This window comes from Macaca nemestrina, chromosome 7 (assembly GCF_043159975.1).
Source record: "Macaca nemestrina isolate mMacNem1 chromosome 7, mMacNem.hap1, whole genome shotgun sequence".
Taxonomy (NCBI): domain Eukaryota; kingdom Metazoa; phylum Chordata; class Mammalia; order Primates; family Cercopithecidae; genus Macaca; species Macaca nemestrina.
Window position 1 is genome coordinate 124,522,900 of NC_092131.1, and position 24,838 is coordinate 124,547,737.

The 24,838-nt window shown below is 37.3% G+C and overlaps 1 protein-coding gene across 11 annotated transcripts in view; it reads left to right on the plus strand.

Annotated features, from left to right (window-relative positions):
- The window catches only part of LOC105491013 (S-phase cyclin A associated protein in the ER), a 560,926-nt gene that overhangs the window by 431,642 nt on the left and 104,446 nt on the right, over nucleotides 1–24,838 (plus strand). For all 11 annotated transcript variants that reach the window (XM_071100885.1, XM_071100886.1, XM_071100887.1 and 8 more), the window contains one exon: nucleotides 3,757–3,880. In XM_071100885.1, coding sequence (XP_070956986.1) covers nucleotides 3,757–3,880 — 124 coding nt within the window. The remainder of the gene's footprint in view (nucleotides 1–3,756; nucleotides 3,881–24,838) is intronic.

Here is a 24,838-nt window from a genome sequence, read left to right on the forward strand (position 1 = left end):
ATAAATACACATTATTTTTAAATTAAATAGAAAAATACTCTTGAAAATTTATACATGTTATCAAATAAATGAAGTGTTGCTGGTTGACATCTGTGAAGAATTTGCTAGATAGAACCTCCAACTGATACGTCATAAATGTGGTAGATGTGGGTCAAGGTTTTTTTTTTTCATTGCTCAGAAAAATTCGGTAAGGCTGGAAACAGGTTAATCTCCTCCTGGCTCGCATCAACTTAGTCCTTTCAGCATTTATGTCAGCATACCATGAAAAAAATTTGGGAAGCACTGTGCTTTACTAACCTGGAAATAAGCATCTGTAGCATGCTTTAATTTGATTCTATATATTAACATATTATTTATACCTTATTCATTAAGAATAAGATTAATAACCCAAATAATAGACTAATAGCCCTAAAAAGGGCTACCATTTATTAAGTACTTAATCATGTACTAGGTACTGTCCTAAGTACTTTACATCTATTACTTCAGTTAATTCCCACGACAGTCATACAAAGTTTAGATATTCCAGTTTTATAGATGAAAAAATGGATGCTATTATGTGAAATTAGTAACTAACTTGCTAAAATCTTGAATGGTAGAAGTAGGATTCTAACTAGTATCTTACTCCAGTGTCTGTAGTCTTAACCAGTATATTCTACTGTCCCCTTTTTTCAGGAACCTATCAATTATGTGAAGCAGTATACAGCTGTATCAGACAGATGATCACAAGTATAACAAGGGCTCTCTTCACCATCTCTCTCCCACTAGAGCATCAGCTCCATAAGGACAGAGAACTTGCCTGTCTTATCCACCTAGCACAATACCTGGAACATCATAGGAAGTTAGATATTTGTTGAATGAACGAGTAACTCTGGCTGCACATCAAAATTGCCCATAAAGGTTTTGAAACATTCAGATGTCAGGAGCCTACCCCATCTCCCAACTAGTATCACCAAGGGAAGAATTCAGGCAAGCATATATTTTTGAAGATTTACAGGTACCAGGCATGGTGGCTCATGCCTGTAATCTCAACACTTTGGGAGGCTGAGGTGGGTGGATCATACGAGGCCAGGAATTCGAGACCAGCCTGGCCAACAAGAGGAAACCTGTCTCTACTAAAAATATAAAATTTGATGGGTGTGGTGCCACACGCCTGTAATCCCAGCTCCTTGGGAGGCTGAGATGGGAGAATAGCTTGAACCCAGGAGTCAGAGGTTGCAGTGAGCCAAGATTGTTCTACCTCACTCCAGCCTGGGTGACAGAGAACCTGCCTCAAAAACTAATAAAAATAAAATAAAATAAAACTACAGGTGATCCTAATGCCTAGTCAAGATACAGAACCCCTATCCTAGAGCAGTGGTTCTCTAACTTGAATATGCAGCGGAATTACCTGCAGAACTTGTTAAAATCCCCAGAGCTTCCATTTACTAGGTCTGGGGTAGAGCTTAAGAATTTGTATTTATTCAGGTTCCCAATAGTGCTGTTCTGTGAATCACATGTTTAAGAACTGTCCTAGAGACTGGGTTGTATAGAACTAAATCAATACATTTTTACCTAGAACTTAAGCAGGAGATTTATTTAGTCAGACAGACCAAAATAAACATTGGTCACTCAAGCAATGGAGATTTTAGTCACAGTATTCAAAACATCCAGGAATCTGTCGTGCCCATTGAGCTTGTTGCTCTAAAAGTTTCTTTGAACAATTACATATTATTTTTTTTCCAAGCCAAACTATATCCAGCTTTATTAAAGTTACTTTCCATAAACAATCAGAGTATTTCAGGCAGGACATGGGCAGATAATCATTAACAGTGTACAACAACTTTCAAACTCCCTTCTTCAATGGACTACCAAAATCAAAAAGCCACTATAAAACACCATAAGATCTTCATTTGATGCTCTGAACGGAAAGGTTAGAGTGAGGGTTGACATTTCACATTTACATGTTGTTTAACAGCTTTTCATGAACTGACCCTGACTTCCCGGAAATGAAATAAAAATGGAAGAATTTATCTGAAAATATGAAAATCCACAGTCTAGAAGTGGAAACTCTACTCTTTGGGGTGCTCCATCTCAGTGGCACCACTGTAAAGTCTAATTGCCTGACACACTGGTAACCAATTACTGGAGGGTCAGGGCCCAACAGAGTTTGGGTTTAAGGGAGTTAAGTCTGTGTTGAAGATGATGAGGGAGAAGAGGACATAACAACCAATTTGTTTTTTCATACCACAAGGGATTTGTGCCAAGGTGGCTACATGTCTCAGAGTCATGGAATCCCTCCTCCTGGGAGTCAAGAGGAAATCTCTCAAAATGGGAAGGGAAAGGTGTTTTCCCCACATCAATCCAGCATCAGAGACATTCTATTAGTAACCTATGACCCTTTACCACAATACAACAGTAAAGTGTTCTGTGTGCTAACAACATAGCTTTAAAAAAGTAAATCAAGGTCGGGCATGGTGGCTCACTTTAAGAAGCTGAGGCAGGTGGATCACCTGAGATTAGGAGCTTGAGACCAGCCTGGCCAACATGATGAAACCCCATCTCTACTAAAAATACAAAAATTAGCTGGGCATGGTGACAGGTGCCTGTAATCCCAGCTACTGGGGAAGCTGAGGCAGGAGGAAAAAAGTTAAACAAATTTTGCATTTTTTAAAAACTTGATAAAAATAGTATTTCAAACTATACAGTCACCAGAAATACACAGTCACCAAAAATGCACACGCTTCACTTGGCATCTCCAGCACCTTCAGTTTCCTCTGCCTGGTCTGTTTTGGCATCTTCATTTTCTGCAAGGTTATTCCCCTCCCTGCCAGTGTCAGCATTTTCCTTTTTCCCTTTGGGTACCTCCTCTCTCTCCTTTGCGGGGTCCTTTTTAGGGTTGGGCTCTGGCTTTGGAGGAGCAGGTTAAGCAAACAACCTTGCGGATCTTCTCTGGCTTGTTCTTCACCTTGACTCTGTCTCCTTTAGCATCCCCTTCAGCTTTTTCTTGGGCATGGCAGTGATGCGGCAGGACATAGGCCAAGGATGCAGGAATGCAGCAGCAGGCAGACTTTGGTTGGGCTGGGGTTATTCTTGCCCCTTCTTCACATTGCTCAGGCTCTAGGTGCTTTATAGTTTTTTTCAGCATATTTTAAGCCTCCTAGAGAAAAACATTTCTTTGATCAGTTTGACCTTAAACTGTTTGGGCCCACACAGGCCAGTTTTTACGCTCTTGGAAAGATGTCCTCAGCTGCTCAGGCACTCATCCATGTTCCGCCTCCAAGCAGTGTGGTGTCCACTCCCTAGAACTCTGGGGTCTTATCTTACATGGAGAGCCTCTGGTTTCTCCTTATGGGTGCTCTCTTCTTCCATGATCTTCCTTGTCCTGGAGCAGGAGATCTGGCAACAGAAACTTTGATAGAGCCCTTTTCCTTTTTTTTTTCTGGGTATTATTTGAAGAACCAAAGTTCCTGGATGACATCTAGTCTTAGAGTATTCAGAAACTGTCATAGACTAGTAAATATGTTTCCATTCTCTGCAACTGCAGCTAATAGAAATTAGTAAGAGTTATTACGTACCAATGAACACTGGGCTTTGGGTGAAAATTATAAGCTTTTATATCTAGCTGATGGGTCTTGTACCTAATAGTATTTGGCTTGGTTTTTTAGAGTGATTTCCATCTCATGCCTGTTGCTTTCGTACCATTCATTTTATGTATTTTTAATTGTTTAAAGAAGAGCTGCTCGGGTTTTGTAAGTGGTGTTTTTCTCCTTCTTTTAGGTCTCTCTGCAATGCAATCAATGTTTACAACCTCACCTGCAATAACTGTTCAGAAAACTGCACTGATGTTCTGTTTAGTAACAAGATTACCTTCTTAATGGACCTCCTGATACACCAGTTGACGGTATGTAATATTGCTTTGAGTTAGAAGCAGTTGACGTTTGAGAAATAGTCCCTGTGGAGAAAACTGAAAGAATTCAACTTATTTACTCTCCAGATGGGGGAAAAAAAAAGAAGAAAGTGAAGATGACTGTGAGAATAGAGACTGGCAGACAAACTTAATAATTTGAAATTTTTGCACTGAATTCTTTTAAGTTCCAATATTTAATGGATAATAGACTTATAACACTTGCTAAGGTTACAGATTTACATAGACTGGGTCTTTGGAATCAGTTGGATGCAAAGCCAAACCTCTAAAGCCACAGGAATGAGTACTGTAGAAAGGAAGAATGTTAGGAAAGCCTCAAAACCTCTCTTGCCAGGTTAAGTTAAAAGGGTCAGTTTAAGAGGACTTTTTGATGCATATTTAGATTATTTTAGAAAAGAAAACTCCTCTGTTAGAAAGGGGAAAACTTGTTATATTGTTGAAATGGGAACAAGCAGCCAATTGTCACCTTAAATTTTACTTCAGTTCACAGATGTTGAAAGAGGTAAGCTCAATATAACAGCCAAAGGTTTAAGTATGTCAACTGGAGTCGCCAGGAGTTTCCTGGTGAAGTTTCTAAGTCCCTGAGGTATCGGCACAAAATAGCTCTCAATCTGCAAGTTTATAACACAAGAGATTTATTTTTCAGAACTGATTTACTTTTACTCAGCACACAGCTCTAATAACTCTTCCTTAAACTACAAGCCTTTGCCTCTATCTCGTTCATTCCTATGCATTTTGCAGTCCTTAACCAAGGCTTAATGTTACCTTCTTCATGAAATCTTCCCCAGCCTGACTCTTCCCCCAAATTCAAGTTAAGTATACTTCTTATGTGATTTTAGGTATTAACATCTTTGATAGAATTGATCACATTGAACTGTATCTAACTATTTTCTTGTCAGTTTCCCCCACTAGCCATAAAATCGATGAGGACAGGAAGTAAGTTATCACTATCTCCAAGATGCTAACATAGGACCTGGCACTTAGTAGATTCAGTACATCATTGTCTGTATGTGTGGGTGAATAAATGAATTTTGATACATCGCAAGCTGAAAATCAGAAATGGAATTATGAAACCCTTACAATCAGACATATTGACATTGAGAGGGAATAGCAATAAGGGAAAGCAACAAAAATACAGATCTGGAACTGTTGCACAATATAGCAATGGATTTTTATAGTGATGATAGTCATCAATCAAAGGCTACATTATATATGATTTTGTCTAAAAAATAAGGCATTAAAATATGAGTAAGATATTTTAGCAAAAAAAAAAATTCTATCAGAAATATTTGAAAGGCAGCACAAGGAGAAAAGATAACATTTTTTGTATGGCCTTATATCCCAGGCATTTTAATATATTTGCTTCATTTAATTTTGAAAACAGCTTGTTAAAGTCAGTATTACTATTCCATTTCACAGATGAGGAAACTTGAGTCCCAGAGAGGTTGACTTGCCCAAGGCTACATAGATATTAAATCAGAAAGCCAAGAATCAGAGCTAGGTGTGTCAAACCCAAGTTGGGGGCATTCTGCACAATAACTGACTAATGTTTTTCAAATACGTCAATATCATGAAAGACAAGGAAAAAGTGAGGAACTGTCACAGAATGGAGGAGAGTAACGAGACATAACAATTAAATGTAATGTATGATCCTGGACCACAAAAAGGACATCAATGGGAAAACTTGGAAATTCAAGTAAGATCTATAGAACAGTCTGTTTTATCGGCTCAATGTTAATTTCCTCCTTTCAATTATTATACTACGTTTTTGTAAGATGTTAATAGTAAGGGACACTGGGTTAAAGGAATGCTCTATTTTTACAACATATTTGTTTACTTAGTATTATTTCAAAACAAGAATGAAAAAAAAAACTTCATGCTCTCCTATCATTTTATACTGCATCATCTGGAAGAATTTACTCCATGAAGCTTATTCTGTGTTGGTGGTGGAAGAAGAGACATTACTTTGAACAGAACAAGTAATGAAAGAGAATGGCATTTGGAATGTGAAGGAATGAACAAGAAGACTTAAAGAAAGAATCTTGGTTCTGCATATATATAGATGTCATGTGTCATAATATAGATGACATATTGTCTTAGTCTAGGCTGCTATTACAAAATACCATAGACTGAGTGGCTTATAAACAACAGAAATTTATTTCTCACATTCTGTAGTCTGGAAGTTCAAGATCAAGGTACCACCATAGTCAGGTTATGGTGAGGGCCCTCTTCCAGGTTTCAAACTGCTGACTTGTCACTTTATCCCCAGATGGTGAAAAGAGTGCAAGCTAATTCTCTGGCCTCTTTTTATAAGGGCACTAATCCTGTTCATGAGAATTCCATCCTTATGACCAAATTACCTCCCACAGGCCCTGTCTCCAGATATCATCACATTAAGCATTATATTTCAACATGTGAATTTGGGAGGGACACAGCATTCGGACCCTAGTACATACAGTAAATGATATGATGGCAGCCTGTATAGAGTACTCTGGGAGCACAGAGAAAGATATTCAGTGATTCTCCCTGGGACATCATGAAAGAGGGACGTTTGAGTTAGTTCTCAGCTCCTCATAATAGCTATCATTTATTAAGTACCAACTGTGGGCCTGGAGCTGGTAAGTACCTTGATCATTTTCTTCTTCTTTGAAAGCCCTAGTTCCCTTTGAATAACCTTCATTGTAACCCAAGGTTTCTTGACCTCAGAAAAGCTTTTAATCTCTCAGTGGATTTGACCACATTCTATGTTTATTCTGCCCATCAATTTTGCTCAGTTTGGAACTGGGATCCTGGGACATTAGTTTGCCAAACACATTTTATCCTTTTTTTCCTTATACATGGCACTTTCTGAGTTTTTTCGTTCCTTTTGGGCTCTTTATTTTATCACCATCGATTCTTATTGTTGCTGTGACTGGGTTTGTGGTAGTGAGTAAAGGAGGATGTGTTTCCTGGTTTGGGGTGGTTGGTGATGGTGATTTTTATATTTCTGAAAATCACTTGAATGTATTTTCATTTTTCTTGCTAACCAGTTTTAATTTACATGTAACTGAAATATGGACCACTGACTTGTTAGTATCCTTGAAATAAGGGATGAAAAAATAGTGATCAATACATTTTCCAACAAAAATAGAAAAAAGCATAAAAGAAGCTAATTAATTGTGATCTGGTGTTATTTATAAGACAACTGATTATCATCAGCTACTTCAGTCTTTCTGGTTGTTTCACAAACCCAGATGGTTTAGGAGACGTTTTTCTTCTAGCCACTTGGAGTTTGTTTTGGCACTCTTGTATTTCATTTTAATTACTATTTCCAAAACATTGTACAGATGCCTGGGTTATAGAGGTGAATTGGACACAGTTCCATCACTCTAGAAGCCCACAGTTAAGGAAGAAAGAAATTGCATATGCAAATATTAATGACTATAAGAAGCTGTGAGAAGTTCTATAATGTTATCAGAGCTACAAAGTAGCTCAGACAACCTAGTAGAGTACCTAGCACATAATAGGTGTTTGTTCAGTATTTGATGAATGAATGATACATTCTAACTTGGGGGAATTGGGAATATTTGGGGGAAGAAGTTTTTTGGGTTTTTTTTGTTTTTTTTTTTTTGAGACGGAGTCTCACTCTGTCGCCCAGGCTGGAGTGCAGCCGCCGGATCTCAGCTCACTGCAAGCTCTGCCTCCCGGGTTTACGCCATTCTCCTGCCTCAGCCTCCCGAGTAGCTGGGACTACAGGCGCCCGCCACCTCGCCCGGCTAATTTTTTGTATTTTTTAGTAGAGACGGGGTTTCACCGGGTTAGCCAGGATGTGGGGGAAGAAGTTTAATTTGATCATACCTTGAATACTTTGAACCCAGGGGTTCAAAGCTACAGTGTGCCATGATTGTGCCACTGCACTCCAGTCTCAGCAACAGAGTGAGATCCTGTCTTTAAAAAAAGAAAGAAAAAAAAGACACCCAACTCTCAGCTTCTCTGGGAGGGAGAGAGAAGAGTGGAGCATGTGTACAATATCCCAGCTTTTTGGAAGTCTGCCTGAGAGACTGCTATCTGTCTTGCCTGACTTGGGGCTAGCATACTTTGGATGCTGGTGAGAAGAACAAAGAGCAGGGAGGCTTGCTGCCATAAAACTAGAGAACATACAATGTGTATTAGTCCATTTTCACACTGCTATAAAGAACTACCTAAGACTGGGTAATTTATAAAGAAAAGAGGTTTAATTGATTCACAGTTCTGCAGGCTGTACAGTCCTTGAGAAACTTACAATCATGGCAGAAGACGAAGGGGAAGCAGGTACATTTTACATGGCTGGAGAAGGAGGAAGAGAGTGAAGGAGGAGATGCTACACACTTTTAAACAACTCGATCTTGTGAAAACTCACTATCACAAGAACAGCAAGGGGAAAATCTTCCTTGTGATCCAATCATCTCCCACCAGGCCCTTCCTCCAACATTGAAGGTTACAATTCAACATGACATCTGGGCAGGAACACAAATCCAAACCATATCACAGTGCTAAAGACAGATACCAGCAGAAGGAAGAGATTATGATCACTTGAATAAGAAAGCAGCAAGCATCTCTAGTTGAGAAAGTGCATACATAGGCCTAGAGAAGTTGTATCCCCACCAAAGTTTGCAGAGGTCCCCGGAACCCCTAGCTGAGCTGATTAGTGAGGGTTTTCCACACTACAAAACCCAGTTCATAAACACTGGAAGAAGTGGCTTTTTTTGTCAAGTGCACAGATCCCAACAAAGCTTTCAAGACGTAGGAAGAAACAGGGAAACATGGCCCAAAGAAAGGAGCAAAATAAATCTTCACAAACCAACCCTAAAGAAACAAAGACATGAATTACCTGACAAAGGATTCAGAATAACCCTCATAAAGATGCTCTGTGAGCTAAAGGTAACAATGTATGAGCAAAATGAGAATATCAACAAAGAGACAGAAAATACACACACAAAAAAAGAACCAACAAATTTTGGAACTGAAGAATATAATAACTGCACTGAAAAATTCACAATAGGGGTTCAACAGCAGACTCAGTGAAGCAGAAGAAACAGCAAACTCAAGACAAGTTATTTGACGTTATCCACCCAGAGGAAAAAAAAGAAAAAAGAATGAGAAAGAGTGATGAAAGCCTAAGGGATTTGTGGCATACCATCAAGCCAACCCATATACACATTATGGAAAGTTCACAAGAAGAAGACAGAAAGGAATGGGCAGAAAATTTACTTAAATAATGGCCCAAAACTTCCCAAATCTGGGAAAGAAAATGGACATCCAGTTTCAAGAAGCCTGAAGGACCCTAAATAAGATCAACATAAAGAAACACACACCAAGACACATTATAATAAAATTGTCAAAACTCTCAAAGAAGTAAGAGAATTTTGAAAACAAAAAAGTGACTTGTCGTTTACTAGGGAACAGACATAAGACTATCAACATATTTCTCAGCAGAAACCCTGCAGGCCAGAAGGGAGTGGAGGGATATATTCAAAGTGCCAATTAACTGATCTTTGACAAGATTGCCAGGAATACACAGCAGGAAAAAGATAGTCTTCAATAAATTGTGTTGGGAAAACTGGATATCCACATGCAAAAGAATGATATTGGACCCTTATCTTACACCATACACAAAAATAAACTAAAAACTGATTAAACACTTAAATGTAAGACTTGAACTTTGTTAAACTCCAAATTAAAACATAGGGGAAAACCTTCATAACATTGATCTTGACAGTGATTTATTGGATATGACACCAAAGCAGGGGCAACAAAAGCCAAAAATAGATAAATGACACTATGTTAAACTAAAAAGCTTCCGCATCAGAGGAAACAATAAACAGTGCAGAAAGGCAATGTACAGAATGAAGGAAAATATTTTTAAACCATGTCTGATAAAAGGGTGCTATGGGCTGAATGTTTGTGTCCCCAGAATTCATATGTTGAAACCTAATCACCACTGTGATGGAATTAGGAGGAGGGGCCTTTGAAAAGTGATTCAATCTTGAGGGCAAAGCCCTCATGAATAGGATCAGAACCCTTATAAAAGATGCCCCAGAGAGCTGCCTTACCCCTTCTGTCAGGTGAGGTCATAACTGGAAAGCGCCTTCTATGAACCAGAAAGCACCACTTCTGCCAGCATCTTGATCTCAGGACTTCCTAACTTCTTGAACTGTGAGAAATAAATTTTGTTTGTTGTTTATAACAGTATTTTTTTATAGCAGCTCAAATGGAATAAGTCAGAAGTTAATATCCAAAATATGTAAAGAACTACAACTCAATAGCAAAAATACATGATAATCAATTAAAAATGAGCAAAGGGCTTAAACAGACATTTCTTCAAAGAAAATATACAGACGAACAACAGGTATATGAAAAGATGACCAAAATCACTAATCACTGTGAAAATGCAAATCAAAACCACAATGAGATATCACCTCATACCTGTTAGGATGGCTGTTATAAAACAAATCAGAAAATAAGTATTGGTGGGAGTGTGTTGAAATTGGAAACGTTTGCACTTTTGGTGCAGCCACTAAGGAAAAAAGTACAGAAGTTCCTCAAAAAAAATAAATAAAAAACAGAACTACCATATGATTCGTCAATCCTGCTTCTGGGTATTTATTCAAAATAATTAAAATTGGGATCTTGACTAGATATCTGCACTGCCATGTTCACCTCAGCATTATTCACAAGAGCCAAGAGGTGGAAACACCTAAATATTCATCAACAAATGAGTGGATAAAGAAAATGTGGCATATATAATTGACCCTTAAACAACACAAGTTTGAACTGCATGGGTCTATTTATGCATAGATTTTTTTTCAACCATACATGGATCAAAAACGCAGTATCCATGGGATACAAAAACCCACACATATGGAGGATTGACTTTTCATATATGCAGCTTCCACAGAGCTGACTGCAGGACTGAGAATATGCAGATTTGGGTATACACAGAGAGCGCTGAACCAATCCCCTGTGTATAGTGAGGGACAACAGTACAAACAATGGAATATTAATCTACCTTTAAAAAGAAGGGAATTCTGTCATATGCTGTAATGTATAAACCTTGATGACATTATAAGTGAAATAAGCCAATTACAAAGAGAAATACTGCATGATTCTACTTAAATGACATATCTAAAAGAATCAACCTCATAGAAACAAAGTAGAATGGTGGTTGCCAGGGACCAAGGAGAGGGGGAAACAGAGTTGTGTAATAGGTTTAGAGTTTCAGTCACGTGAGACGAAAAAGTTCTAGAGATCCATTTTACAACAATGTGCATATAGTTAACAATATTGTAATATGCACCTAAAAATGATAAAGAAAATTTATGTTTTTTTACAAAAAAAAAAAAAAAAAGACCAGTGAAAGTACTACTGAGTGCTGTGAAAATAGATAGATAAGCTTTTAATGCTGGGAAAGATCTAAACAGTCCAATATACTGATGAGCAAATTGAGATATGGAAAAGGATCACAGAGCTACCTAGTGGCAGAGGCATGACCTGGACCCTGGTCTTCTGAGTCCCTGACCAGGACTTCCCTTCCTATAAGCTCAATTGATGTGTCCTCATTTTCTTAAGTTGACAAATGAAACAAAGCAACAATTTTGTGACTTTAATTTTATAAGTTTAATAGTATTACTTTGGTAAGATATACTGAAAAGCACTTAATTAAAAGATTTACAATTTCTCGATGTTTCATTGCATTTTAAAAGGCATTAAATATTTTATTAGCAGTCTTATTTTTAATTCATAGTGACCTGTTCTTTATGAAATATTTAACGAATACGCTGATAAATTGTGTGTATGTATTTTTGGGAGCCAAGGAGATTGTTAATTGAAAAGTGATGTACTAACCTTAAATAATTGATATGATACTGTTGAATCTCAGAGGCTGCTGGTGAGCTCTTCAGAAGGTGACAAGAAAGCCCTGGATACAAACAAAGGAAATCTAAGTGCAACCTTACAACAAGGGGATTGTTTTTCACTTAGTCATGTGCAGAGACGTCCAGATGCCTGTTGATTTTCTTTACAGCAGCAAGGCCTAGAACTCTCCATTCACCACATTGTTTCTTTATATTGAGTTGCCAGAACATAGACTCCATAGTTAATTACATAGGAGCAAAAATCCCTCAACACTACAGGTAACAGTACTCTTCCAGTTGCATCCTGTTCCCTTCTTTCCTCACTATATAGTATGGTACTTGCTCAGCATGTCTAGGACACATTGCCTTTTCCTTCAATAAAAGTGTGAACTCTGTTTATGTCTACTGTGCCATATGTCTTACTGACACAGAATTTCAAAACTGGAGAGGAGGTCTTCATAATGTGTAGTCTATTTCAGTCCACTCATTTTATAGATGAGGATAATGGACTTCAGAAGAGGAGAGGGATGGGAAATATGTGGGGTTGGATACTTGCCCAAGTTATACAGCCTGTTACCAATGTAACTGGGATACAAATTCAGGTCTCCTAAATCCCAAGCTAACTTTCTATTATTTTACTTAACGGACAGCTCATTTTTAAGGTTAGTATATCATTTTTCAATTAATAATCTCCTTGGTTCCCAAAAATACATACATACAATTTATCAGTGTATTCATTAAATAATTTACAATGACATGTCAAGAAGTTATAAAATCTTTTAATTAAGTGTTTTTCAGTATATCTTACCAAAGTAATACTATTAAACTTATAAAATTAAAGTCACAAAATTGTTGCTTTGTTTCATTTGTCAGCTTAAGAAAATGAGGACACATCATTTTAACTTATAGGAACGGAAGTCCTGGTCAGGGACTCAGAAGACCAGGGTCCAGGTCATGGTTTCTGAAAAACAGAAAAATCACCATTAGGCAAAAATCAAAGTAATAAATATTGCAGGAGAGAATCATTGGTGGGTGCAAAAATTAGTGGACAAATGTATGATGAGAAAGAGGATATTTGCATAATTTCAAAATAATTTCCCACAAAATAATCTTTTTTTGTTAAAAAAAAAAAAAAAAAACAAGGGTGGGGGAGAATAGTAGCTTCACAGTGAAAACCTTGGTAGACATCACTTTAACCAAGTTATCAAAACTAACATCACTACTACTGATGTTGCTATGTCAACATCAGTACCCTCTGACAATAATATATGTTTACAAGCTCACAGCATCACTTCTATGATATGCTTGCCAAAAATGCATAACCACCATCAAATTGTGAAAAAACATCAGACCAAAAATTGAGGGGCATTTTACAGAATAACTAACCACAGCTATTTCAAATATAAAGACTGAAAAACAGATTAGAGGAGACTAAAGAGGTATGACAATTCTTTGTGGAATCTTGGATTGGATCCTGGACTGAAAAAAAGAACATTAGTGGGGAAACTGGCAAAACTCTTATAAGGTCAGTAGATAAATTCATTGTTTTGAGCAAGTGTTAATATTCTGGTTTTGGTAATTGTGCTGTAGTTGTGTAGGATATTAACATTAAGGAAAGTTAGGAGAAGCCTAAAATTGCTTACAAAAGTTTTATATTTTTAAAAATTCACTAAATGGGTTTGACAGCAGGTTGGAGATGACAGAGGAAAGGGTCATTAAACTTGAAGTTACATCAATAGGAATTAATGTAGTCTGAAGAATGGAAAGATAATTTAAAAGGGAATAGAGCCTCAGAGACTTATAAGACAATATCAAACAGTGTAACATACATATCACTGGATATCCAAAAGGAGAAGAGAGAGAGAATGAGACATGAACATTTTTTTTGTAAAAAATAATGGCTAAAATATTTTCCTGTTTTAGTGAAAGACATAAATATGCAGATTCAAGAAGCTCAGAAAAGGAAGTTAAATTGTCCCCATTTGCAGATGGCATGATCTTATATTTAGGAAAACCCAAACTCCACCAAAAACTCTTAGATCTGGTAAATGAATTCAGTAAATTTGAAGAATACAAAATCAACTTATAAACATCAGTAACATTTCTATACACCAATGATGAAATAGCTGAAAAGTTAAGAAGGAAATTCCATCTATAACAGCTATAAAAATAAAATTCTTCAGAATAAATTTAGCTGAAACGGTGAAAGACATCTGCAAGGAAAAGTACAAAACACTGAGAAAGAAACTGAGGAGGACCCAGGAAAGATATTCATGCTCGTGGATCAGAATAATTAATGTAATAAAGTGACTATACTACCTAAAGAAACCTACAGATTCAGTGCAATCCCTATCAAAACACCAATTTCATTTTTCATAGAAACAGAAAAAAATCATATATTACAAGGCCGTAGTAACCAAAACAGCATGATGTTGGTATAAAAACAGCCATACAGATCGATGGAACAGAAAAGAGAACCCAGAAATAAATCCACTTATTTACAGCCAACTGATTTTTGACAAGATGCCAAGAACATACATTGGGGAATGGACTCCCTCTTTAATAAGCAGTGCTGGGAAAACTGGATAACCACATGCAGAATAATGGGACTAGACCCCTATCTCTCCCCATGTACAAAAATCAACTCAAAATGGATTACAGACCTAAACAAAAGAGGTAAATTATATAACTGCTAGAAGAAAACATAGGGGAAATTCTGCTGGACATTAGTCTAGACAAAGATTGTATAGCCACAGTGCTACAATACCAGCTTAAGGAGACTGTGAGAAGTTAAGGTTGTGTATTGTAACTCCTTCAAGCAACCACTAGCAAAATAACTTAGAAGCCAATGGTAAATTAAAATGGGATTCTAAAATATATTCATATATTCCAAAAGAAAAAGGAAAAGAGGAATTAGAGAATAAAACACGGAGAGAACAAACAGAAAAGAAATAATAAAACAGTAGACCTAAACCCAAGGTGTCAGTAATTAAATGTGTAAAGCCAGCTGGGTGCCATGGCTCATGCCTATAATCCCAGCACTTTGGGAGGCGGAGGCTGACGGATCACAAGGTCAGGAGATGGAGACCATCCTATCTAACACGGTGAAACCCCATCTCTACTAAAAAATACAAAAAAATTAGCTGGGCTTAGTGGCAGGCACCTGTAGTACCAGCTACTCAGGAGGCCGAGGCAGGAGAATCACTTGAACCCAGGAGGCAGAGGTTGCAGTGAGCCAAGATCGTGCCACTGCACTCCAGCCTGGGTGACTGAGCGAGACTCCGTATTTTAAAAAAAAAAAAAAAAAGTGTAAAGCCCTCCGGTTGCAAGATAGAAATTGTTGGAATGGATAAAAAGACTAACCATGTGCTCTATCTATATGAGATGCATTTAAAATACAAAGACTGAACCCATATAAATATAAGTTGAAAGTAAGTGGATAAAACATATATAGTAAGCATAAGAAGATAAGTAGCTATATTAATATCAAAGTAGAATTTAATATCACTGTATTAGTAGGTGCAAAGAGGCATTGCCTATTGATATCAAATCAACAGGAAGATCTAATAGTCATAAATGTGTATAGTACAAAATACATGAAGCAAAAATTGACAGAATATAAGGAAGAAAGAAACAGTTTCCATATGAGAATTTCCATTCTCATAGATGGATATTTTAACAGATCTCTTTCAGCAACTGATAAAATAACTAGACCAAAAAAATCAATAAAGATATACATGACATGAACAATACCATTATCAACCACTTTGACCTAATTGATATTTATAGATCACTGCACCTAGCAACTGTAGAATACACACATTCTTTCTGAGCATACTGAGGATGTTCAAGATACACTATATGATGGATCATAAGACAGTTTTAATACATGTAAAGAGCTTGAAATAATAGAAAATATGTTCTCTGAAGACAGTGGGATGAAGTTAGAACTCAATATTATGTATCTACAAATTCACAAAGACATGAGAAAATATTTTGAACTGAAAAATATTTTCAATGAAAATATATCATCAGGAAACAACAGATGCTAGCGAGGATGTGGAGAAATAGGAACGCTTTTACACTGTTGGGAGTGTAAATTAGTTCAACCATTGTGGACGAAAATGTGGCAATTCCTCAAGGATCTAGAATCAAAAATACCACTTGACCCAGCAATCCCATTATTGGGTATATACCCAAAGGATTATAAATCATTCTACTGTAAAGACACATGGACACGTATGTTTATTGCAGCACTATTTACAATAACAAAGACTTGGAACCAACCCAAATGCCCATCAGTGATAGAATGGATAAAGAAAATGTGGCACATATACACCATGGAATACTACACAGCCATAAAACAGAATGGTTTCATGTCCTTTGCAGGGACATGGATGAAGCTGGAAACCATCATCTTCAGCAAACTAACACAGGAACAGAAAACCAAACACCACATGTTCTCACTCATAAGTGGGAGCTGAACAATGAGATTACATGGACACGGCGGGGGGGGGAACATCACACGCCGGGGCCTGTCAGGGGTTGGGGGGCAAAGGGAGGGAGAGCATTAGAACAAATACCTAATGCACGCGGGCCTTAAAACCTTGATGACGGGTTGGTAGGTGCAGCAAACCACCATGGCACATGTATACCTATGTAACCTGCACATTCAGCACATGTATCCCAGAACTTAAAATAAAAATTAAAAATAAAATTTTTAAAAGCTAAAAAATACTAGGTATGTGGTGGTGTACACCTATAATTCCAGCTTTTCAGGAGGCTGAGATAGAATTGCTTGAGCCCAAGAGTTCAAGGCTGTGGTGCATTATGGTAATAGCTGTGATTTCCAGCCTGGGCAACATAGCGAGACCCCAGCTCTTAAAAAAAACAGTGCTTAGAGGAAAATTTATACCTTTAAATAGAAGTATTATACAATTAGTGCATTCTGAATACAATGCAGTTAAGGTAGAAACCAGTGAAGATGAAGATCCATATATACATTTAGAAATTTAGAGATTCCCATAATAAACTCAAGAGCGATAGAGTAAATCACAAGTTTTTAAAACTTAAAATGGAAAAATAGTGAAATCAAAACATCGAGTTGTATACCTGAAGTATATACAATTTTTGCTTGTCAACTATACCCCAGTAAAGCTGGAGGAATGGAAATAGCAATGAAAAAACTGCGTATCAAAATGTTTGGGATGCAGTTAAAGCAAAACCATAAAAAAGGTATAAGCTTAAATACTTAGGCTTCATAAATTAGAATTGATCAAGAACAAACAAGAGGCACAAATAATGAATAAAATGGGAAATTTAACTATAGGTTGAGGAAGAATTGAAAAGTTAAGAAAATACTTTGAACAGCTTTATACCAGTGCATTTGAAAGCTTTAACGAATTTAAATTCCTAGAAAAATATAACTCACCAGACCAACTCAAGAAGAAATAGAAAGCCTGAATAATTTTTTAACAGTTAAATAAATTAGTTATTTAAAATCTGTCTATTAAAAAAAGCACCAGGCCTAGATAATGCTACAGCTAACTTCCAGCAAATGTTCCAGGAACAAGATCATTTCAATATTAAACTATGCCAGGAAGATAAAACGTGTGATTTCTTCGCAGTTCATTTTTTCGAGACCACTATAACCTTGGTAATAAAACCAGACAAAGATGGTGCAAGAAAAAAAAAATTACAGGCCAGTCTCTCTAATGAACCAAGATGTCAAAATTCTAAAAATATTAGTAAATTCAATGAATTATGAAAATGAGATATTTTTGCAAAATGTGAAAGCAAGCAAAACTAAATGTTATATTCTCTAGGGACACATTTATGTGATAAAATCTTTGTTTAAGCAAGGGAATGATAAACACAAAATCATGATAGTGGTTACTAGGTTAGGGAGATGGGGAATGAGATAGTTGAAGAGCCAAAAATAAATTAAATGTATTGATATTATTCCCATTAAATTATTTAAATTTTACTTAAAAAATTAAAGACACAGTTGTAGTGTTCCTGGAATTCATGATCAGTGGATAGCTCAAACAAGCAGTCAAATACAGTATATTTAAGGATTATGATGAGTCAAGGCAGTGCTGATTTTCAGGGGTCAAAGTTCCTAGACAAAGTAATATCTAAATATTACTAATATCTGAGACCTGAAGGATGAGTAGTAATGTGATCATCTAGGAAAACGATGAGAAAAAAAAATCATCTTTAGCAAGGTTTATAACCCAAGTCAAAGGAAGGGGGATGAGTGCTAAGTGGTGAGAGCTCTAGCTGCTGACATAAGTGGGGATCTACTTGTGAAGGATACTAAGTTAGTGGTAATAGGACATAGCCTCAGCTCTTGCCCTGTAGATGCTTGCTTGTCTCTCCGGTTTCAAATATGGGGAAATAATGTACTTATTATACTACTACATTTTGGAAAATAATGCCCTGTATTTTAAATAGACACAAACAATAACTGATCTGTTAGTTTAAGCAGGAAGACCTGTATCTCAGATCATTCTCCAAGTGTCTTTCTGCCACTTTTTACCAATGAGAGAGAAATATTTATTTTCTTGTGCCATACCCATTTCCCAAGAAGAATGTATGTTTGTTGAGAAACAGGATATTTGCCTAATTTAAAAGTATAGTATATTCCTACAAAATTGTTATTAATTACAAAGTAAAAGAGCAACTTTCTAGTGAGAAAACCTGGCACACACCACCTTGCCAAACGATCAAAGAGTATCAGTTATGCACAAATCAGAACTGTCTGCTACATGATAGGCTGCAATGAAAAGAACACAGCATTGCTTCTGTAATATTTCTGCCAAAGGTAATATAATCTGAATCTAATTATGAGGAAACATCCAACATACCCAAATTTTAGGACATTCTTCAAAATAACCTGTAATCTTCAAATGTCTAAAAATCATGAAAGTTCAAGGAGTCACTGAGGAGTTTTCTAGACTGGTAGTAATAAGAGACATGACAACCTGTTAGAACACGATTCTGAACCAGATCCTTTTGCTCTAGATGACATTAATGGGACAACTGGCAAATTTTGAATGGGCTCTGAGGTTTAGATGGTGACAAAGAATCAGTGTTAATTTCCTGACTGATGAATATATTGTAATGTAGGAGAATGTCCATTCATTGGAAATACACAAAAGTATTTAGTGGTGAGGGGGCATCATGTGAGTATCCTCACAAGGTTCAGGGAAAAAGGTCCTTTTAGCTGGGTTCGGTAGCTTTCACCTGTAATCCCAGCAACTCAAGAGGCTGAGGCAGGACAATCACTGGAGGCCAGCAGTTTGAGACCAGCCTGGGCAACATAGCAAGACCCCATCACTACAAACATTCTTTAAAAATTTAGCTGGTCCTGGTGGCACACACCTGTAGTCCCAGCCACTCAGTGGGTTGAGGTAGAAGGATCACTTGGGCCCAAGAGTTAGAGGTTGCAGTAGGCTATAATTGCACCAATGCATTCTACCCCAGCCAACTCTATCTCTAAAAAAAAAAAAAAAAAAAAAAAGTTCTTTGAACTATACTTGCAGTTATTCTAATATTTGGGGCTATATGCACATAAAAACACACAAATATTTTAGCAAAATACAGAAATAAAAGTTTTGGAAACCTGGAATGAGTTGATAAGAGTTTTGTCATTTCCGTCAGCTACATACATTGATCTCAATAGCTGAAACACAGAAAAACTTAAAACTAGGGCTTATTTCTTGGAGCTGAAATACGGCCTTCAACTTAAAAAGTTTTCCTCATGGGAAAGTGATTGTTCTTGTGAAAGGAAAGTGAAGCTTTCATAGTAGACTGTTTAGCTCTATCATTGAAACACATTTAAAATCCTTGCAGGGGAATTTGTAAAACACCTAACTCATACTATGAAAATTCTTCAAAGGGGATGACAGCTATTCAGTGTATACTTTGTGCCAATTTGAACACAACACTGATGTCATTTAATATGGAGATTTAGGAAAATGGGCAATCCCAGTAGCCAGGTGGGGAACCCATAGTATCCCAGGTGTCTTGTGTAGAATGTTCACAGTATAGCTTCAGGGGAAAGATTACTACAATTGAAAGGCACAAAGACCAGGATCAGCAATGCAAGGGAATAGTTCTGTTCCTTTGTGTCTAACAAGCCTGGAAATACAAGACTTGGTAACTGCCATTTGGAAAGACTGAGAACAGAATCTTGAAATTAAGAAACCTAACAAGGGTAAGATTCATACAATACACATGTGTACATATACTCAGAAAGCAGAGAGATGAGAAAAAATGGAAGAGTGGGACTAAAAGGAAGACAAGAGTAGGAACTAGAAGAAGAATGAGACAGAGAGAAGAGGGAGGTTAAGGAGGGAGATAAAATGGAGAGGAAAAGAGAAGTGGATCAGCTCTGGGGGTATGTGTAGAAATTAGAATGGCAAATACAGATAGACCCTGGTTAGACCTTTCCCAATACCTATAATAATGCAGTCACAGCCTACCCTCTTTAAGCTTACATCCCAGTGTTGTCATGTTTGTATTTAGATATAGCAAGGCATGAAGCATTTACTGTCTTTTCAAGTAAATGAAAGAAAATAGTAATATCAGACATTCTAAGGTCATACACACAGCTAAGTTCCTGTTTCTGTGCCCTTTCCCACTCCTCTTGGGGTTTTATGAGATGTGGGAAATGGTTCTTTATGGTTGGCCTCTGCTCTTGTTCCGTTCATTCTTACCTGTTAAAGCAGTCTGTTTAGAGAGGAAAAAGCAGCAATATTAGGTCTCATTAATGCTTCTGACCGTGACAAAAGTCTTAACATAGACCACACTTCAGTATGTAGCTGTATTCGTTGAAAGATAACTTGCTTTCTCTTAAACCTTGACAATATAGTTTAACAAACTCCTGTGTTTTATGAAGTGTGCTTTAAGTTTGGCAGTGTCTTATAAACATACACTTACCCTACATCCCAGCAATCCCACTCCTAGCTATTTCTCCAAGAAAAATGAAAAACATTTCTCTACAAAAAGACTTGTACAGGAGTGATCTTAGCATCCTTATTCATAAGTAAAATCCCTAAATAACACACATGTCCACAAACAGGTGAATTGATAAATTGAGGTATATTCATAGTGGAGAATTTAGCAATAAAAAGGAGTGATCTATTGATACAACATGGATGAATTATTCAGAATTCATGGAAATATTATTCATACTGCAGAAAGCCAGATTCAAAAATCTACCTACTGTATGATTGCAGTTATTTGAAATTCTAGAAAATGCAAAGTCATTTATAATACAAAGCAGATCAGTGATTGCCTATACACACAGGGGCGAAAGGGAACATTGACTTCAAAGGGGCACAAGGAAACTTTTGGAGATGATCAGAGTGTTCTGTATCTTGATTATGATGGTTCTTACATAGGTGCATATATGTCAAAATTAATCGAAGTGTACTCTTCAAATGGGTGCATTTTACAATAAAATTTATTTTTTAAATATGTTTTTGCAGGCCAGGTGCAGTGGCTCATGCATGTAATCCCAACACTTTGGGAGGCCAAGGTGGCTGGATCACTGAGCCCAGGAGTTCAAGACCAGCCTGGGCAATATGACAAAACCCTGTCTCTACTAAAAATACAAAAAATTAGCTGGGCTTAGTGGCACACACCTGTAATCCCAGCTACTCAGGAGGCTGAGGCATGAGAATCGCCTGAACCAGGGAGGTGGAGGTTGTGATGAGCCGAGATTTGGCTACTGTACTCCAGCCTGGGCAACAGAGGAAGACTCCGTCTCAATATATATATATGTATATATATGCTTTTACAAGTGTGGCAAAATGTTGTCAATTGGTGAGTCTAGGTAAAGGATATACTTCGTCTTTTACTTCATTGTACTAGATTTAGAAGGGAAAAAAATACTCTTTCCAATAGGCAGCAATGTAAAGACAGTAATTGAATTATTGAGGGGAATAAATAAGCCGGAGAGCTTAAGAAATGCGCTGTCTCCATAGAATTTTGTATCTGTTCTTTCTTTTTATTATTATTATTATTATACTTTAAGTTCTAGGGTACACGTGCACAACGTGCAGGTTTGTTACATATGTATACATGTGCCATGTTGGTGTGCTGCACCCATTAACTCATCATTTACATTAGGTATATCTCCTAATGCTATCCCTCCCCACCGTCCCTACAATAGGACCCGGTGTGTGATGATCCCCTTCCTGTGTCCAAGTGATCTCATTGTTCAATTCCCACCTTTGAGTGAGAACACGCGGTATTTGGTTTTCTGTTCTTGGCAATAGTTTGCTGAGAATGATGGTTTCCAGCTGCATCCATGTCCCTACAAAGGACACGAACTCATCCTTTTTTGTGACTGCATAGTATTCCATGGTGTATATGTGCCACATTTTCTTAATCCAGTCTGTCACTGATGGACATTTGGGTTGATTCCAAGTCTTTGCTATTGTGAATAGTGCCACAGTAAACATACATGTGCATGTGTCTTTATAGCAGCATGACTTATAATCCTTTGGGTATATCCCCAGTAGTGGGATGGCTGGGTCAAATAGTATTTCTAGTTCTAGATCCTTGAGGAATTGCCACACTGTTTTCCATAATGGTTGAGCTAGTTTACAGTCCCACCAACAGTGTGAAAGTGTTCTATTTCTCCACATCCTCTCCAGCACCTATTGTTTCCTGATTTTTTAATGATTGCCATTCTAACTGGTGTGAGATGGTATCTCATTGTGATTTTGATTTGCATTTCTCTGATGGCGAGTCATGATGAGCATTTTTTCATGTGTTTGTTGGCTGTATGAATGTCTTCTTTTGAGAAGTGTCTGTTCATATCCTTTGCCCAATTTTTGATGGGGTTGTTTTTATTTTATTGTAAATTTGTTTGAGTTCTTCATAGGTTCTGGATATTAGCCCTTTGTCAGATGAGTAGATTGCAAAAATTTTCTCCCTTTCTATAGGTTGCCTGTTCACTCTGATGGTAGTTTCTTTTGCTATGCAGAAGCTCTTTAGTTTAATTAGATCCCATTTGTCAATTTTGGCTTTTGCTGCCATTACTTTTGGTGTTTTACACATGAAGTCCTTGCCCATGCCTGTGTCCTGAATGGTATTCCCTAGGTTTTCTTCTAGGGTTTTTTGTTTTGTTTTGTTTTGTTTTGTTTTTTGAGACAGAGTCTCACTCTGTCACCCAGCCTGGAGTGCAGTGGTGCGATCTCGGCTCACTTCAAGCTCCGCCTCCCGGGTTTATGCCATTCTCCTTCCTCAGCCTCCCGAGTAGCTGGGAATACAGGCGCCCGCCACCTCGCCTGGCTAGTTTTTCGTATTTTTTAGTAGGGACGGGGTTCTTCTAGGGTTTTTATGGTTTTAGGTCTAACATTTAAGTCTCTAATCCATCTTCAATTAATTTTTGTATAAGGAGTAAGGAAAGGATCCAGTTTCAGCTTTCAACTTATGGCTAGCCAGTTTTCCCAGCAACATTTATTAAATAGGGAATCCTTTCCCCATTTCTTGTTTTTGTCAGGTTTGTCAAAGATCAGATGGCTGTAGATGTGTGGTATTATTTTGAGTGCTGTGTTCTGTTCCATTGGTCTATATCTCTGTTTTGGTACCAGTACCATGCTGTTTTGGTTACTGTAGCCTTGTAATATAGTTTGAAGTCAGGTAGCGTGATGCCTCCAGCTTTGTTCTTTTGACTTAGGATTGTCTTGGCGATGCGGGGTCTTTTTTGGTTCCATATGAACTTTAAAGCAGTTTTTTCCAGTTCTGTGAAGAAAGTCATTGGTAGCTTAATGGAGATGGCATTGAATCTATAAATTACCTTGGGCAGTATGGCCATTTTCACAATATTGATTCTTCCAATCCATGAGCATGGAATGTTCTTCCATTTGTTTGTGTCCTCTTTTATTTCACTGAGCAGTGGTTTGTAGTTCTCCTTGAAGAGGTCCTTCACATCCCTTGTAAGTTGGATTCCTAGGTATTTTATTCTCTTTGAAGCAATTGTGAATGGGAGTTCACTCATGATTTGGCTCTCTGTCTGTTATTGGAGTATAGGAACGCTTGTGATTTTCACACATTGATTTTGTATCCTGAGACTTTGCTGAAGTTGCTTGTCAGCTTAAGGAGATTTTGGGCTGAGACAATGGGGTTTTCTAAATACACAATCATGTCATCTGCAAACAGGGACAATTTGACTTCATCTTTTCCTAATTGAATGCCCTTTATTTCTTTCTCCTGCCTAATTGCCCTGACCAGAACTTCCAACACTATGTTGAAGAGGAGCGGTGAGAGAGGGCATCCCTGTCTTGTGCAAGTTTTCAAAGGGAATTTTTCCAGTTTTTGCCCATTCAGTATGATTTTGGCTGTGGGTTTGTCATAAATAGCTCTTACTATTTTGAGACACGTTCCATCAATACCGAATTTATTGAGAGTTTTTATCATGAAGTGCTGTTGAATTTTGTCAAAGGCCTTTTCTGCATCTATTGAGATAATGTGGTTTTTGTCTTTGGTTCTGTTTATATGCTGGATTACGTTTATTGATTTGTATATGTTGAACAAGCCTTGCATCCAGGGATGAAGCCCACTTGATCATGGTGGATAAGCTTTTTGATGTGCTGTTGGATTCGGTTTGCCAGTATTTTATTGAGGATTTTTACATCAATGTTCATCAGGGATATTGGTCTAAAATTCTCTTTTTTTGTTGTATCTCTGTCAGGCTTTGGTATCAGGATGATGTTGGCCTCATAAAATGAGTTAGGGAGGATTCCCTCTTTTTCTATGGATTGGAATAGTTTCAGAAGGAATGGTACCAACTCCTCCTTATACCTCTGGTAGAATTCGGCTGTGAATCCGTCTGGTCTTGGACTTTTTTTGGTTGGCAGGCTATTAATTATTGCCTCAATTTCGGAGCCTGATATTGGTCTATTCAGGGATTCAACTTCTTCCTGGTTTAGTCTTAGGAGAGTGTAAGTGTCCAGGAAATTATCCATTTCTTCTAGGTTTTCTAGTTTATTTGCGTAGAGGTGTTTATAGTATTCTCTGATGGTAGTTTGTATTTCTGTGGGGT